We start from the raw sequence: 16,509 nt of genomic DNA on the forward strand, positions 1-16,509 counted from the left end.
ACAGGTAGCTTTTTCTCCAAGGAGCCTGTTAACACCTCACCAGCCATCAATTCACATGGTCCTCTGCCTCCTCTGAGCAAAAATCACAAGGGCTTGAGTAACCTCTGAGTAGATTCTTGTTAATGTTCCTCAGACAGTAAAACAGTGTGAGCAGCTCCCTTTTGACGCCTGGGCCTGCGTTTTGCCACCTGCAGGTCAGCAAGATGAGGATTTGCCGTTAGCCTGTATGGCGATGCAGACTGTCATAACAGCTATCGACAGCTTGAAACTTGTCAATTAGCATTCTGGCTCTTTTACCATTGTTTTCCTGGCAGTGACACAAAAATGAGGACTTGTAACTGACTCTCCTAGTCAGTAATGGAGTGGCTTGGCTCCATCCCACTGGACTTTGTTGTACTGAAAATACCAACTCGCTTCTAGGAGGAGAAGAGCTTTGTGCGCCGCTTTTCTCTCCAGCAAGGGGCATGCTCAGGCAGTGCTGCTGTTTTCAGGACAGAGGTGCATGGCAAACACTCCAGTAGAAGATGGAGTCATTCTGAGAGTTACACAGTACACATAGAAGTAACACCTTGCTTTCTTGAGACAACCCAGATAAATATAAATTACCCCGTACCATGGTTAGTCACTGTTAGATTGCAGAAAATAAATCATTAAAAGGAGTGAAGAGGGGGAAAAAAGATTTTTGAGTGTAAACCTTGATGGCTTTCTGGGGCTATAAAGTGGTGTTAGCAACAACACAGCACTATTGGTGTGGTTTGTACTCTAAGCCCAGGTAGGAATGTGTGTCATCGTGGCTGCAGGGTCTTCACGGCACCACATGCAGAATGTGAAGCCAAAAATTAGAGTGTTATGACCTAGAGTGTGGAAGGGGCTGGTACGCAGACTTCAGATCAGCTTTTGTATCCTGTAAAGTGAATTGAGTTTTAGGTTTGACATTAAGCCTGCTCATTTGCCAGTTTTCCATCCTACTTTAAATACCAAACCCTCTGCCCACTGCCAAAGCTTCAGCTGTGTTTCTTTTTCTGATTCATGTGAAGATGCTCTTTATTTATCTGTTTCCTTTTTCTCTTTCAGAAGATCATTGTCAAGGAGACAAGTCAATGTTTTGTCGCATGGAGGTTCTGTCTCGTTACTGCTCGATTCCTGGTTACAATAAGCTGTGTTGCAAGTCCTGTAACATGTACAGCAACGTAACAGAGGACGGCAATGTAACCGATTCTAACGTAAATAAGAATAATGTCATTGAGGAGGAGCTCCTGACCACCCTCAGCCCTCCCATGGGAGTGTCCACCACACAGTCTGCCACCAGCCCTCCTCTTGTTTCCAAAACACGGGCGCCTCCTTCCAATGCGACGGAGGAGCACCCGGAAATCAATGCGGTGGATGTTCCCTATAAAATCGATGGGCTGGATAATGAAGTATCACAGCACAACATCATTACACGGAGGAGGATACCTTATGAAAAGACAAGGAATCAAAGAATTCAACAGCTGATTGCCGAGAAAATGAAAAAAGAGACTCTTAGGAAAATAAACTAAAATGGAAATATGGCACAAACATTTTTCTCTTACAGAGATGTTACCGGCTTCATAGTATTGCCCACGTCGTAGAGACTAAAAATGGGAAAAATCAAAGTGGTGCTATGGCAGAGATGCCAAATTCTCAAGCCTACTATAAATGGAAATGACAGATTGTTTCAGAAGTGTTAATCTGAACACTTTGACGGCTAGGTTTACAGGGTACGGTAGAGTATTAGTGCAATATCATTACAGCGTTTCACTGAATCCAAATGATCCGAAACACCTAGACCAGGTTAGCAGGTTTCTTGTTTATAGGCTCTTTTAAGTCTTCTATGCCTGTGTAAAACTGCTTGGGAATAGTAATGGGAGTTACAGGTAGGATGGGGAAAACAGTCCCAAGATGTAACAAATCCTGTTAACACTGACAAGCAGGTGGTCAGCAATCCTGTGATGCTCTGTGCATTGCATAAACCCTGGCACTAGCTCAGCCCCCAGTTCAGGAAGGTGCTTAAGGACACACCAGGCTAAGTTTATCCGACTTCGGTAGAGCTGCTCCTTTGGGCACAGCTAGGCATGTGCTTACATAGCTTTCTTAGCTGGGACTGCATAACAAAATACACAGAAAATTCTGTAGCCGTATATTTATGTGTAAATTAAAAACCGGCAAACAGTAGTTTACATCTTTCCATAAACAATTTCAAAGGATTCTCCTAAACTTTTGAATACATGCAAGACATTTAGTAGGGTAGATCTGACCAACTTGGATTGACAACATCCTAGTCTTTCTGTTTACAATTATCCATATTTTTGATACTCTTTAAGGCCCTGTAGTGCAACAGCCTCAGTGATCTTTGTTGGTTGGTGCTTTTTTTTTATTGGTCCAATTTCTTTTTCTACCCAGATACTGTTTAACTTAAAGATGACTGGATTCTTGTTGCCTTATCTTTGGTGCTTTGTTAAGAAAACTTTTTTTTTTTTTTTCTCCCATAGAATGAGGTTATTTTGGAGGAAATAATTTTGTATTATCTTCCTTTTCTTAGCACAGCTTTATTGGTGCAGAAGTGAACAATTGTTTGCTGTGCCCGTACATGTACATCCACACATCCACATGTACTCACAGTACCAGGTCTGCTAGAAACGTTTAAGATGTGTAACCTGACAACCCTTTGAGTACTCCCTTTCCCCTCAGGGTCATCATGGTTTTCATCGTCATTTTAAATTCCTTGTTGGAGATCAGAAAATGAATTCAGCTTGGCTCTAAAACCGCAGAGAGGGGGAGCATGTACTGGTTCCTGCTGTGGGTTGCATCTGAGCAGCTTTTCTCCTGTCTCCTGGCTTGGACTCTTGTATTTGTTTCCTCTTTGCTGGTAAACCTCCTGCAGAGCCTGGGGCTTCCCTGAAATCCTCCTTTTACCACTAGGTTGATCTGATGGCTCCTAGTTCAGATTTTCCAGTCTAAGAGTTAGATCTCATCCTCCAGCCTGAGCTGGTCTTAGTTTCAAGCAATGCCAGTAATGTCTCTATATACAGTCATAGTTATTGGAAAAGTGCTGAGTTTCCAGCAACATGTGAGCTCTTCTGTGGCCTGGCTGCTGCGAAGACCTTCGGAAGCATTGCAGGGTGAACCACATGTGGCTTCCTGCCACCCTGCCTTCTGCCCTCCACCACCGCGGCTGAATGAGCTGCCATGTCCCCTCCTCAGAACAAGCCAGTCCTGCCAGAACAGAGGTGAGGACCTGCAGGAGCAGCTGTCCTTGCAGCACTGAGACGTTGAACTGTCCTGGCCTGAACTCAGGCCGGAAGTCTTTGAAGAACAAGATCTGGTTTAAGAAAAATACTTTGTGGAGATACTAGCCAACACAGAGAAGGAATGTTTTCAGCTGGTGTGATGGCATCAAGCATCCCATCTTAGAGAGGACCAGGGTGGTGGTACACTTGGGTGAGTGCTTAGGAGCAGCTCCACTAGTAGAGAGATGGGAGTTACACTGAAGACCATGAAGACCAAGAAGCACAATGGGCCTGGTAAAAGGCCAGGACACAAGGAAACATCTCCTGGGCCAAGCAGACACGGCTGCAGATGTGAAAGCAGCAGCCAGCACAAGCAACAAAATAATAATCTGTTCTGGTTTGGAAATGTAAAAGTAAAGCTCCACAGTTTGGCAGCCTTGAGCAGTGGTTGGCGGGGGCAGTGGCAGGAATCTCCCCCCAGACTTTAACTCCTGAGACGCTAACCATTTCCCTGCAGTCGAAGATTGCTTATCTGTAGTAGCCATGCAGAAACTTTTGCTTGCCCCAGCCCGTCTCCATGGCCCGCCTGCCCTTACAGGCCCTGATGCATGGGCAAGCCCGGCACTGGCCCCAGGAGCCTCCTGCCAAGGGATTTGTGGTTCCCTGCAGACAGGACAAGTTTTAGTAACAGCATAGGGTCAAGTCACGTCTGTAAAACAGAGCAGGGTAGTAATGAGCACTGAAGGAAAAAAACCAAAACAAAAAAACCCCACCATGCTATTTATAAGCAAGGAAGACGTGTCTAAATCAACATCATTCCAGCTGCTGTGCCACAGGAGACACAAGCTGCAGCTGTGCTTCCAGCCTGTAGACATAGTGAGTATTTCTTGCCTTCCACATTTCCTTTACAAAGATGTGGTTAGTGTGAAACTCATCTTTTCCCCTTCAAGTTATTAGCCTGCTTTTAGTTTGGTGGACAATAAAAATAAACCACAATCACCAGCTTTTTCAAAGCCAAACTTACGATAAACTTAGGAAAAACCCCCACAAACCCCAGAGTAGAAAGGGGTTGGGGCTGGAAGTTACACAGGTGGGGAAGCAGAAGTTTGCTGCCTGGATGGTACCAGTCTTGCTCTCTGGGACTTCGTGGACACCAACTCCTCTGACCTCCAGAGGCTGAGATAACCCATGGAATAGCTTCTGTTCTTCCTTAGCATGAGGAACAGGCTTAGTCAATCAGGCAATGGGAAGAAACGCCACAGGAGGAAGTGCCCACAGCTCACACGTTGTCTTACAAAAGCCTCTTCTGTCCAAAGGACTTCTAAGTTGTGCCCCAATAGCAAGTGGGGCAGGAATTTGTTTGCTGCAACTTCAAGTGACCTTTCTGCAAACAGCACAAGGAAAGGCCTGTTGCAGTGAGGAGACCCAACGTTTAAAAAGGCCCAAGTGGCCCGGTGCTGAGTGGTTCTAGCCATGTCTCCCAGTGGCCAGGGCTGCCGTAGGCTGGGCAAGCTCAATTCGTGGGGGTTCGCTCGCTCACGCACAGTGTGGACACTCAGCTCAACTCGCAGAGCTGTTTCAAAGTTCAGCAACTCGACTGCTTTGCTCTTTCTCCAGAGTGAGTTGGTTCACAAGCAAATAAACCAAAAGCATTTTTCCAGATAAGGTGGAAACTGCTGCTGCATCTTGAAGCAGGACCCACCTCCTGGAAGGCTGGTGTGGTGCTACGCTAGGTCTGGTGTTCATCAGGGACCTGATGCAATGTCTGGTGGCATCTGCATTTAGGAAGGACTTGCTCCTTTCTCAGTCTCACCTTTTGGGAGATTCGATTTATTTCTCGCTGATTTTAATTCTACTGAATATTTCTCTAGCTGTTATTTGGGGAACACTGAAATTATATTTGAAAGAGTAGCTTCAGTCTGGATTGCTCAAGACAGCGAGATGCTGATGGCCGCAGACTGGTCCATATCCTGTGGAGCAGAGCCACCAGCTGCCCTCTCTTTACAGTCTTGCTGTTATGAAGGGAGAAAAAAAGTCTCTTCAGGAAAGATGCTTTCTTGTCAAGCTGGCGTGAATTTTTCAGAAGGTTTGTTTTTCAGCAGTTCCCCATGATGGTGGTTTCCTAAGAACATGAACCTCACTCTACCAGGAAACACAGAGCAGAGCTCTATTGATAGAAGAGCAGCCCAAGGCAATGGGTGGGGTTCTGCTCACAGCTGATCTTCATTCCATGTCACGTAGTGGAAATTTGGTTCATTTTCTGGTTGGCTGAACTTTGACAACTGTTTCCTCTTTTGTACAATTCTGTAATTGGGCAAGAGCATCATCATAGTGGGTCTCCAGTAAACGCTTTATTGTTGCCCAGGTACTGCATTTTGAGACATAACAAGCAGAGAGTGGTATTTTAGTGTCACCTAACCCTCAGAAACTAAAGCAGATTTATAAGTAAATATAGTCCTGCAGAGACCATCTCAGAGACTTGAGAGCTAAAGCAATGTGCTCCCATTAAGCAATGCATTTTGTGATCTAACCATGCAATTACACAGCTTTCCAAATTGTCTTTTTTCTGTTGGTCTAAAACTAAAATCCAAGTGACAGCCCCTCATGGAAAAAAAAAAAAAGAAGATCACAACCCATTTTTGGCTCCTTTGGCTCCAATCTACTGCCACTTTTTTCACCAATAGTCCTTTAAAAATTTTGGTAATGAACGCATCACTTTTTATATTCATATATCCATTCAATATTTAGAGTCTCACAACATCTCCATAGAATGCTTTCAGATATTTTGGGAATTCTAGAAATGGTGCTTTACCAGTACTCAAAGGGGTTTATGTTTTATTTTATTAAGTAATGCATTTAGTGTCTTATTTACTCACCTACAATGCACAGTATTAGCTATGTTCATCTGAATATCTATATGCAACTTCCATTCACTTACATATGCCTTAACAGAAATTGCAATAAATAGCCATTTCTTGTATATTAAAAATGTATATACAAATTAGAATCTTTAATTTTATAATTTATTAAATTCAGATGTCTGTGTTCTTTTGCAAAGTGTTTGACTTTTCCCTGTGCTTTTTTTCATTGGAGTAACATTGTGTAGAGATGCTGAGGGAGGAAGAACCAGCATCTTCAAACTCAAAGACCAATTCAGTTTCTAAAACTTAATGAATTGGGATACACTTTGTGCCAAAGTCTTGACATCCTTGTTACAACATCCATTATTCAAGACCAAATATCATGAAGTCACTGGGCCAAAACCTCAGTTAATAACTCTGTGGATATTTCATCTAACTCGCTTAAACCTGCTTGAGGCTCTCACCCTTTACATTCATCTGAAATCCATCCTGGTCCGTCTCCGTAAAAGGCTCAGTTTTATGGCCTTCTAGTCAGGACTGATGAGCAAATTTCACTTTGTATGTCCTATTGATAAAATAATTGCTCCTTTCCATGAAATTCTTTTGCATACATTTTCCTGCCACATCCTGCATGCTCGTAGCCATGTCCCCTTTAAGGCATAATTGAATCTCTCCTGTCTAATTGAATTCTGTTGCTTGAGGATTTGAAAGATCCCCACTTACCTTGATTATATAGTTAGCACCATGCAGTGCATTCAAGTCCAATATGTTCTTCCATCAGGTAACGAGCCACCTCAGCATTTTCAATATGGAAAAGACATCTCCTTACTTGAGTGCCCTGATAAAACAGTGGACAAGCCAAAACCTGGCTTTCACTTACCATGACAATTCATATAGTATCTAATTTACAGCTGTGATAAGGGTTATATTTAATTGGCTTTTGCTTTCCCAACCCAAAGATTTTGAGATTTTGTTGTTTTAAAATGGCCATGGGGAAGGGTCTCACGTCCATAACCCAAACATGAGAAACACCCATGGTGGGGTTAAACACATCCAACACCCCTCCCTTCCCCCAGGTCTTCCTGTCTATGTCTGAAATGCCTAAAGATGGCACTTACAGGAGCCCATCTCATCCTCTCCTGGCCTACAGCAGCTTTTCAGCTTCTTTGCATCTGTTCTTCAGACCTGGGCACCTGACAGACGTGTTCACACGTACACACGCATACATACACGAGTGCACATGGTCTGCAGAAAGGAGCAGAGTCAGGGAATCCCACCGTTGGCTCTGAGCAGCCTCTGAAAAGAAAAAAAGAAAAAAGAAAAATAAAAAAGCAGTTCAAGGAGCAATTCTAGGCCAGGAAAGCGGTTATTCAGGTTATTCTCAATTACACCAGGCAGAACACGGCTCCTTCAAAGTGCTGTGCAGATTTGACTGCCCATCGCACCACGCGGGGGGACACAGTGTGATTGGCAGACACCCACCCAGGGGCTGCTGGCTCCACACCTGGCTTTGCTTTTAGGGGCTTAAAAAGTGCTACAGTGCCCTTCTTTGGGGGGGGGCTGAGCAGCTGAAAAACCCCACTGGAGTTGCACATGTATGTGTGGGTCTGTGTTCATTGCTCTCCCCTCCATCACCTTTCCACAACCCCTCCCTCAGCAGCAGCTTTCCAAAGCCGAGCAGGGACCAAAGCGAAGGAGCCACAGAACCACATCAAGCGCAAGTGCGCTTCTAAAAACTCCTTACAGTGAGAAGCAGAGCAGGATGACACGTGGGAGAATCCTCATCACGGTTAATCTGTTGGGTTTTATGCTTCAGCTGCAGCACGTTCCCACCAGCCTTACCCGATTAAATAGCATTTTGCATCCGCGTTACCCCGAGCAGAGCTTGGTGTCCTGGCCAACCGATGCTGGAGGATCCACTGATGCTGCTTTGACTCTGGATGCAGAGTTTGTAGTTGAGTTACCACTAGATGGTGGCACGGCACAAGAAGTACAGTTATGAAACAGCTGCTGGCCTTGAGTACCAGGGTGAAAAATCCCTAGATGAGGTGAGAAGGGCTCACTGCACCCCAGTGTTGCAGTACAGACCAGATGGAGTAAAACCTGTTGCGCTCAGTCCCCACCGCAGCGTGGATGTCCTTGAAGATGCTGTTGTACTGCTGTCCGTGCTGTACCAGCAGCTGGGGGCTGGAGAGCAAGCGTGAAGCCTGGGGGAGAGAAACAGACAGGAGCAACAGAGAAATACAGCCATAATCAGCCCCACCACCCAAACCACAGAGAATAGTTCAGTAATTAGGTTATTTTCTGGGAGTGGTATTTCTTAGGGCATCTAAACACAGCCCAGCTCCAGCTGACAAGAGAAATTCAGAGGACAGTAGCACTGCAGTGTTTGCCACTGATGATTGTCAGTAACTGGTCTTGCAATTTCTTTAAGAAGGCAGATCTCTTGTATTACAGAAATGCAACAGCTATGGGAAGATGAACTTGTCTTGGATGAGCTACCAGCTTGGATTAACAACCAAATGCTGAGCAGTTTGCAACAAATCAGTTATGCAGCGAAAAGGGGTCCATTTTCTGTTTGCAAATGACTGGGATGTTCCTGCAGTTGTTTGTGATCAAAGAACCTCTCAGGCCACAAAAGTCATTTAAGGCAGGTTTACTCAAATTGTTGGGGACCTTTGTGAGCTGTGCTGGGGATCTTCAGGACTGACCAGCACAGCTTGCAAAATCAAATTGATCTTGTATTAAAAGAATGGTGATCCCAGGGCCTGAGAAATGAAAGCTGAGCTTCTGTGCACTTGAGGTTTTCAGAGCAGAGGGAAGCAAACGTGGCTTTCCTGGGAGCTGAGCGGCCACCTACTCTTCTGCACGGCATGTTTGTACTCTAGCCATGGTCTGTCTGGGTTTATTTTCAGCACGAGGAGAGGTGGATGAGTAGCAGGTCACGTTTCGAGCCCTTTCCCCTGCCAGCGCTGCCAGAGGCAGTTTGGAAGGGAGCAACAAGAGTGAAATGCAATTCTCCTGCAAGGCCTGACCGGCAAGAAAGCTGCTTGGTGGTTGTAAAACGTAACGGCATTTGCACGGCTCGCTGCTTCCCTCGGTACACGTTTCTCAGTGACTTAGCACCCCGGGCTGCCGGGGGTTTTCATGGGACCCCAGGGTGGCTGCCAAGGGATGGCAGCACGGTGTCCTCAGCGAGCCCTGCCACGACTGACAGTGCTCAGATTGCTCAGATTTCCATGAAGATTGCCCAGATTGCCATGAAGAGACTCTTCATGGCCCATGTCCAAAAGGGATGAATCTGCACCAACATTCAGGTGCTTTGGGATGGTCAGGATGTGCATTCCTACAATCTAAAATGATGTATGGAAAAATGCATCCGTACAAAGATATGATGTAACTTTATGCAGAACAGTCATAATATAAACGTTAAAAAAATTCTATTATTTTAAATAAATAACCTGGGCTGGATTCCCAGGGGAGGTCACCAGCAAGCAACCACAACGGTTTGCACCTTCTGAGGCTTACAAGCACTTTAGAAAGAGTCCTCACTGGCACCGAGCTCTCTGCCGGCCGCGGGCAGGCAGTGCTGGGGAGAGCCAGGCTGGCAAACCCACCACACCAGCATCTCCTAGGAACTCCCAGCAGAGGCTGCCTGGAACCATTTTGTGAGCTTAATTGAAATCCCAAGAATTCTGAGTGCTTCTATCACTCTGAGCCTTTTTAAAACCTCTCCACTGGAATCCACCGCGTTTGCAGCTGGATGGGGAGCTCAGCTCCTGCAAACCAGCCTGGTGCCAAGTGACACCGGGCTGCAGTAACCTGGTCTGCACGGCAACTGGTTCCTTGCTTGTAAAAAAACAGTTACCACGTGAGCTGCAGTCAAGGCAACAGCTGTAGGTGCAACATTTCTAACCCAGCTCCATCTAGTTAATATGAAAACAGCTCATTAATGTTTCACGGGAATATTTTCGCTGCGTACCGTAGCTACTGCTTGGTGTAATGCACAGGAGGTTAACGGGCTGGGGGATATAATTAGAGAACACAAATCATCTGGAATCTGGCACAAACTGGGTCAAACTGTTTTCCTTTTCTGAGCTTTTAATGACAAACATGCAAAAGAGAAGCAACTCACTGCACCAGGGATTGGAGATGCCCAGGGTCACACTGACCTCGTCCCTTGTCCCTGGCAAGAGCTAAAGCTACAGCCAGGCCCAGTGCTGATTTTCCCCTCTCCCAACACCCTCCAACATGTTTTTCAATACCGGATCGCAGCATGGGAGTGGGGCGGCAGCGTTGCTTGGTCGTGCATCAGCCACAGTATTTTCTAGTTTACTGAAAATCCTCATTTCTGCAGGCGGGAGTGAAGCAGAACCAATGGATGCCCCTTTGCGATGCCGGTGCCTTTGGGTGCTGCAGCTGCTCCAGGAGGAGGAGAGGGCAGAGATGAGCAGAGAGTTGCCAAGCAGGGTGAAAACTGCTTAGTAAAAAGTAAAACCAACCAACCAAGCAACCAGTTACTTTAAAAAAAAAAAAGTGAATTTACAGTTCTACCACTTACTGGGAAAGCTTGAAATTGGCACCCTAAATGTCCCTTGGAGACCCTGTAATCAGAAAGTGAAGGGAATGGACCTTCAGTTTAACGCCTTTTTGACCCAATGTTGGCAGCAGGCACAGCCTCCCAGTGCAGGAGCTCGAAAACTGGGATTTCTTTCAAACTGGGATTTTGCTACTGCAGCCCAGGGCAGTGATCCCCAGGGCTCAGCTGTGTCACCAAAGGCACAAGCAGGGCAGCCTTGTGGCACCACTGAGCTGTCACATCGGTGCCACCAGGTCTGACCCACATCCAGCCAGTGAGCACAACCCAGCTGCCCGGCTCCCCCAGCACCCGCAGTGGTACCGGTTTGCCAAACCAAGCTGGAAGAGCTCTTACTTTTACCTTTTCTGTGCAGATTCGTTACTTCAGAAAGCATACAGTGATTTTTTTTTTCACCCCAAATAAATATTCCTTGCAATATTCAAATCAAAAGTTATTTATGAAGCAAGCTTGGCAGCGCAGGTGTCACATCAGGTGGCTTTAGCCAGTGGTGCTGGCTCCATCCCAGTGCCCCCAGTTGGCATTAAGAGTATTTTTCCTGAAAATACCCCAAATGGGAATTGACTTTGGTACCTGTTTAAGGCTCTCAAAGATTAATTGGTTTGTTTATCTGAACGTCAACAAACTTCCAATATGCCCAAAGGAGAGCTGAGCACTGGGAGCAGGAGGGAGGAGAGCAGCCATCAGGATGCTGCAAGCACCCCTGCTCTCTTGGGCAAACCTGGCAAAGTGGCATGAATTTGTTCATGAAATACAGCAGAGGAGGAGCAAAAGCAGCTTATCATCTCAGGACCTACCTTTCAGCAATGAAATATGATGGTACTATGGCTCCTCTTTTCACATCCCCCAACTCGGAGTACAGGCAGCCCCTCCTGCGGCACGACCATGGCACCGCACCTGCATTTCCCATGGGGAAATCGGGTAAGGCAGTGGAGCAGCCGGGGTTTGCCGTGGACTGTCCCTGTGGGGACGGGACGGCCCTGCCTCCCTCATGCCCGTTTCCATGCTGCACGGTCTGCGAGCTGCGGGCTTGGCAGGGCAGGCAGCCAGGGCTATATTTAGCAACAGCAACAAAACAGGCAGCGCAATCAGCTGACTGGAGGCAGAGAGCCTGGTGCGCCTTTGGTTTTAGCACAGATCCTGCACTGAAAACAGGGAGGGGGAGAGACGCGCGAGCCGGGGGAGCCGACAGCCGCACAGGTAAGGGGAGGGGGTCACAAAGCTGGGGTCCCGATGCCCTGAATTTTGCTGGAAGGACCCAGGACGGCCGCGCTGGTGATGCTCCAGGCGTGGCTGGGAGGGGAGGTGCAGAACGGGTTTGTGTCTCCGGGGGTGCTGGTGCCGGTGGGAAGGTGACCTCGGCATGGAGCAGGGATGTGCCAGCAGTGTCCAGGGCGAAGGGGATCCTATCCAGGCTGGAACCGATCCATCCCATCAGAAGAGTTTTACTGTAAATAGGTGATTTTCTTTCCTGCCAGGGGAAGGGCATGTTAGCAGGACTAGGTTAGTGATGAGCCTGGCCATAAGCTAACACGCCATCCCCATGCCCGTTATCTGCAGCATCCACCTGCCCTCCCGGACACCAGGGTCAGAGCAGGCCTGATCCCACACTGCCGAGCTCGGGTGGGAGGAAGGCGGAGCAGCAAGCCGCCTTCTGCCTGCTTAAAGACACCAGAAGAAAGGAGCAGATAGAATAAAGGGAAATTAAAAGGCAAGAAGGTTTAAAACAATCATCTCCTGCTCTCAGTGCAGCAAATCCCACCTTGATTGACTTCACCAGTAACACCTAAGACAAAAACCAGTAAAAGCCAGCAGGGATGGACACCCTGCGTGATGGACGCCCTGGGCTCGGTGTGAGCTGCTCACTTGCACTCTGTATATGATCTGCAGCTTTGCAGAGAGGTTCAACAAAGCCAGATTTATTTCCAACAATGATAAGCAAGGCATTAAAATAGCTAGCAAAGCACTTTTGTGTTTAGTCACACAACAAAGCTATATTGTGTCGATTATTCCCACACACATTCCACTGGGGGTGGGGATATTAAAAAAAAAACGATCCAGGCTACGTGGTCATTTCTGCCCAAAGGGGAAATAAGCAAAGCATGGGGGAGAGTATATAATATAACATTACAGTTAGCAAACTGCAACACAAAATATTTGTAAACAGGTTTGCCTGACTTGTGGGAGCTGTTTGATGAAAATCCATCCTAAAGGGTTGAGAATAACTATTGAATATCAATGACATTAACTAAATCGCTTTGACTCTATGTAAGCATTCAGAGAAGGAGCTGCCACTTCATGACGACATTTATGAACCACTGGCAGAGACAAAAACTAACATGTCTGTACCTTAGCACCTACAGTTTCTCAAAGAGATCAGCTGTGGTGTCACTGTGTTTATGTGATGCTCCCTGTGGGGCTGGGTCAGCTCCTCTCCTGGTGAGATCAGCTCTCGCCTGTTTGGACACAACGTGAAGTCAGAGCCCTGTAACAGTGAACACCCCAGTGGACTATTAAATAGGGAGAGTAGTTTGTCCCTTGCTGCTACAACCTGGACGGTGGGACGAGCAAGTGCTCCAGCACCACACTGCTCCAGCTGCTGAGCCCTCGCATTGCTTCAGAAGGGAGCACCACTGCTGATCTCTCTAATGAACCTTTTATTTTCTACAGCACTTAATTGGCTTACTTTGCATATATGGGTTCTTTAAGAAGCCGCGGGTATAAAAGTTCCACCAGCAACCTTTTAAAAGGCAGTTTCTGTAAACACCACTGTTTGCCACAAGAAAACATGGGGTGGCTCAGGTAGCACCAACTTTACAGAAACAAGCCCAGAATTTCTTTACTGCAGCTGGTTTTCACATGCTGGTCATGTCTGGTCTGTTCTTTGCAGCCATGGCACCCCGGATAAGATTGAGCCTTTCAAAGCCTCTCCCAACCATATGCGAAACCCACGAGGAAGCGATGGAGGATTCAACCAGCAACCCGAAGCGCAGTGGGAGCACCGCAGTCAGCCCAGAATTGTACTCCAGCGACGATTATATTCAATCTATCTGCCACCTTGCCAGACCCACCTTCCCGGGCCTTCCTGAAAGCAGCTGTAAGGTTCAGGACAGAAGGACCCTGAAGACCCTCGAAGGCATGTCATGGTCTCCATCCCTTGGGGGGACACAGCAGGAAACAGCAAAATGTAACTTGACCAATTTAATTTCAAACATGGTGCCACTGGGGAAAGTTACACCTGCAGAAGCCAACTTCTGGTCCAGAGAGGACCCCCTGGCACAGATTTACACCCATGCAGGAAAGCTCTGCTCCTCCAAGGCTTCTTCATATGATAAAAGCTCCAGCATTTGTTACTCACAGTGCAACTCTTCTACTCCAAGTGGTGAACTCCATCCCTCAGCCATGAAAGAAAAAGCCACAGGGAAACCAAGTTTTCCACAAGTGTTCAGTTTTCCGAGGCTTCCCTCCCCAAGACCAGTGCAGAAGGAAACAGTCTACTCAGAGCTGAGGTGTCTCAGAAGAGATGAGGGAACAGTTTTAGGAAGCAACCACAGTCAGAAAGAGAACAGCCCCGTGTTCATTAGCGGTGAAGAGCTATTGCCGTGCTCAGCCAGGGGGAAGCCGCTGGGAAACCCAGCCCTGCGCTGCTCTCTAAGAAGGCAGAGTTGTTTGTTCAATACAGCAGGCACCGATGAAAAAGAAGGGAGAGAAACTTCTCACTGTGACAGAAATGTAATGGGTGATGTCCTCACTAAGCAGAGATACTCTGAGTGTTCCCAGGTACCTAAAAAAGCCATGATCCATAGCTGGATTTCAGAGCACAGATGCATCTGGAAAGAAGCAAAAATAAAAGCTTGTTTGCTCCCTGCCATTGCTGAAGTGTGAGGAAGTAGCTGCTCAGAATGATTTTATTCACAAGATATAACCACCCTGTGCTCTAGAAGCTCTCCCTGGAGTCCTTACACAGAAAACATGGCTTGAATGTGCATGCAAGTCAGGCAGACCTTTGTGACCATCATATCCCTCATTGGTGGGCAAAGGGACAATTCGGAGTCTCATCCACTAAGGAAACAGTGATTAGTTCTCATTTTGGAACAGCAACAGTTCATAAAGCATCTCCCCCCACCAATACCCTAGAACTGCCCTGAGCACGAAGAAAAGCTGGAGAGAATACAAACCCCTCCTGTTCTGGAGAAGTGATCTGCGGGAACACCAGCATTCCAGCAAATGCCAGACAGCCAGAAGTTGCTCACACTTGGGTACAGTTATACTGAAAGGAACATTTTGACTGACATTTGAACAGTGCTAAATGTGCTGTCTGTGACATACACATTTACTAGGAGACCCAGTATAGATCACTGCGCCAACACCAGGATAACACTGGATAGGTCACCTGTTAGTGCAGTAGCATAAAGAAATATCTTTTTTGAAAACGTAAGAAGTCATTTATGATGATTTGCTAGAGAGCAACATGGAGAATATTACAGCTCCTCAAGGTGGGGGCTTTTCTGTTGCTTACCCTGGCATGACGCTGTTCCCTTTACTCCTTGGTTTCCATTGGCAGGAGGAGGGCTAGGGGCCCTGGGCGGGCATTGCTGTGCCAGTGCTGCAGTTGTCTTGGAGCTGTAACAGACACCAGCTGTAAAAAACAGCAACTATCACACTGGTCTCTGCATCCTCACACAGAGTTTGCTGCTGGGGAGCAGCCAGCTCTGCAGCACAACAAGAGCAGAAGTTTTGGCCAAGGGGCAGCCCGGGTACACTGGGCTGGTGGGATGCTGGGCTGGCATTCACAGGACCTGGATGTGAAAGAGCTATTTCTGGACTTCCCTTCATATCTGTGCTTCTGTATTCTCACCTACCTGACCATACTAGTGATGCTGACTGTGCTTCGCTTGGTGCTGTGAGATTGAAACATGGAAAAAACCCCACAGTGCGTGCACATCGTACAACCACCCAGCGTGTAACATACATAAAACCATCCAGTTGATGTTAGTGCTGTGTCGGATGTCGGTGGGCAGAGCGTTCCTGCACTGCTGTGAGATCATGGCGTGGTGTGGGGAGCACATGGCCAGGTCATCCCTCGCTACTGCACGAGCGTCTCATCGGCGCTTTCCCTGCAGGCAGAGCAGCCTCACACACCTGCGTTTGGTGCCGTGCTCTCCGTAGCCAGCCAAGAGAAGCAGGTGAGAAAACTGCAAAGCAATACTATCATATACTAGGAATAAATCTTTTGGCATGGAGGAGAGCAGAGGGACCAGGCTGCTTGTTCAACTGCAGTTAAGCTGGGAAATACCATTGGAAAGCTGCAATTATAAAAATACTCACAAGCGATTTCTAAACCACCCTCAAGCAGATTGAATCAGAAGGTAACTTCTGCTCTCTACCAACCTGAGCGTAAATGCTCTCAAGGATCAAAAGGTATGCATATTTCAGCTTCTCATTATCACATCTCTTATCTCAAATATTTTTCTCCTGTTAAAACTCATCAGCACTATGGAGCTGAACTGTGTCTCATCTTCAGTTTTGAACTAACCACGCAGCAAGAACAAAATTGAAGGTGGCTCCAGCATTTGAGCCGACGGAGAGAGCTGAATCTGGAGGTGCCAGTCTGCTCCACCTCCTCCATGTCTTTTCCTTCCTTCTCAGGTTAACACTGGGATTTCAGTGATGTTTTTCCTCATTGCCCTGCTGACATTTTCTCTCTGTGTGAATATTTGTGACGCTAATGCTTAACAAGTCTCGTGCCAATTGCCTGTATCACTGCTTTTGACAGAGAAAACAAATAAAACCATTACATGGA

General features: G+C 46.9%; 2 protein-coding genes and 1 long non-coding RNA gene across 6 annotated transcripts in view; 2 read left to right on the plus strand and 1 right to left on the minus strand.

The window, feature by feature from the left end:
• Positions 1-6,305, plus strand: part of ADAMTS2 (ADAM metallopeptidase with thrombospondin type 1 motif 2) — a 248,252-nt gene extending 241,947 nt beyond the window's left edge. For all 3 annotated transcript variants that reach the window (XM_065848778.2, XM_071814721.1, XM_065848777.2), the window contains one exon: positions 1,075-6,305. In XM_065848778.2, coding sequence (XP_065704850.1) covers positions 1,075-1,538 — 464 coding nt within the window. In that variant the 3' untranslated portion in view covers positions 1,539-6,305. The remainder of the gene's footprint in view (positions 1-1,074) is intronic.
• Positions 6,159-11,632, minus strand: LOC136108023 (uncharacterized). Of its 2 annotated transcripts, XR_011741370.1 has the most exons (5): positions 11,504-11,591; positions 10,671-10,713; positions 7,952-10,528; positions 7,228-7,405; positions 6,159-6,947 (listed from the first exon to the last, which is right to left on the minus strand). It is a non-coding gene; the product is annotated as an uncharacterized lncRNA (long non-coding RNA). The 2 variants fall into 2 exon arrangements; XR_010652354.2 differs by lacking the exon at positions 10,671-10,713 and having other exon boundaries at positions 11,504-11,632.
• Positions 11,530-16,509, plus strand: LOC136107991 (uncharacterized). Its single transcript, XM_065849432.2, has 2 exons — positions 11,530-11,906; positions 13,597-16,509. The coding sequence occupies exons 1-2, from the start codon at positions 11,531-11,533 to the stop codon at positions 14,589-14,591; spliced, it is 1,371 nt and encodes a 456-aa protein (XP_065705504.2). The 5' UTR covers position 11,530; the 3' UTR covers positions 14,592-16,509.

The sequence above is a fragment of the Patagioenas fasciata genome, chromosome 14 (assembly GCF_037038585.1).
Source record: "Patagioenas fasciata isolate bPatFas1 chromosome 14, bPatFas1.hap1, whole genome shotgun sequence".
NCBI classification, from domain to species: Eukaryota; Metazoa; Chordata; class Aves; order Columbiformes; family Columbidae; genus Patagioenas; species Patagioenas fasciata.

What these genes read in the sequence shown, in the direction of transcription:
- LOC136107991 (XM_065849432.2), top strand. Translation starts at nt 11,531, where the DNA reads ATGGCTCCTCTTTTCACATCCCCCAACTCGGAGTACAGGCAGCCCCTC. An exon ending in GGGAGCCGACAGCCGCACAG is followed by an intron (nt 11,907 to 13,596) that starts GTAAGGGGAGGG and finishes TGTTCTTTGCAG; the next exon opens with CCATGGCACCCCGGATAAGA.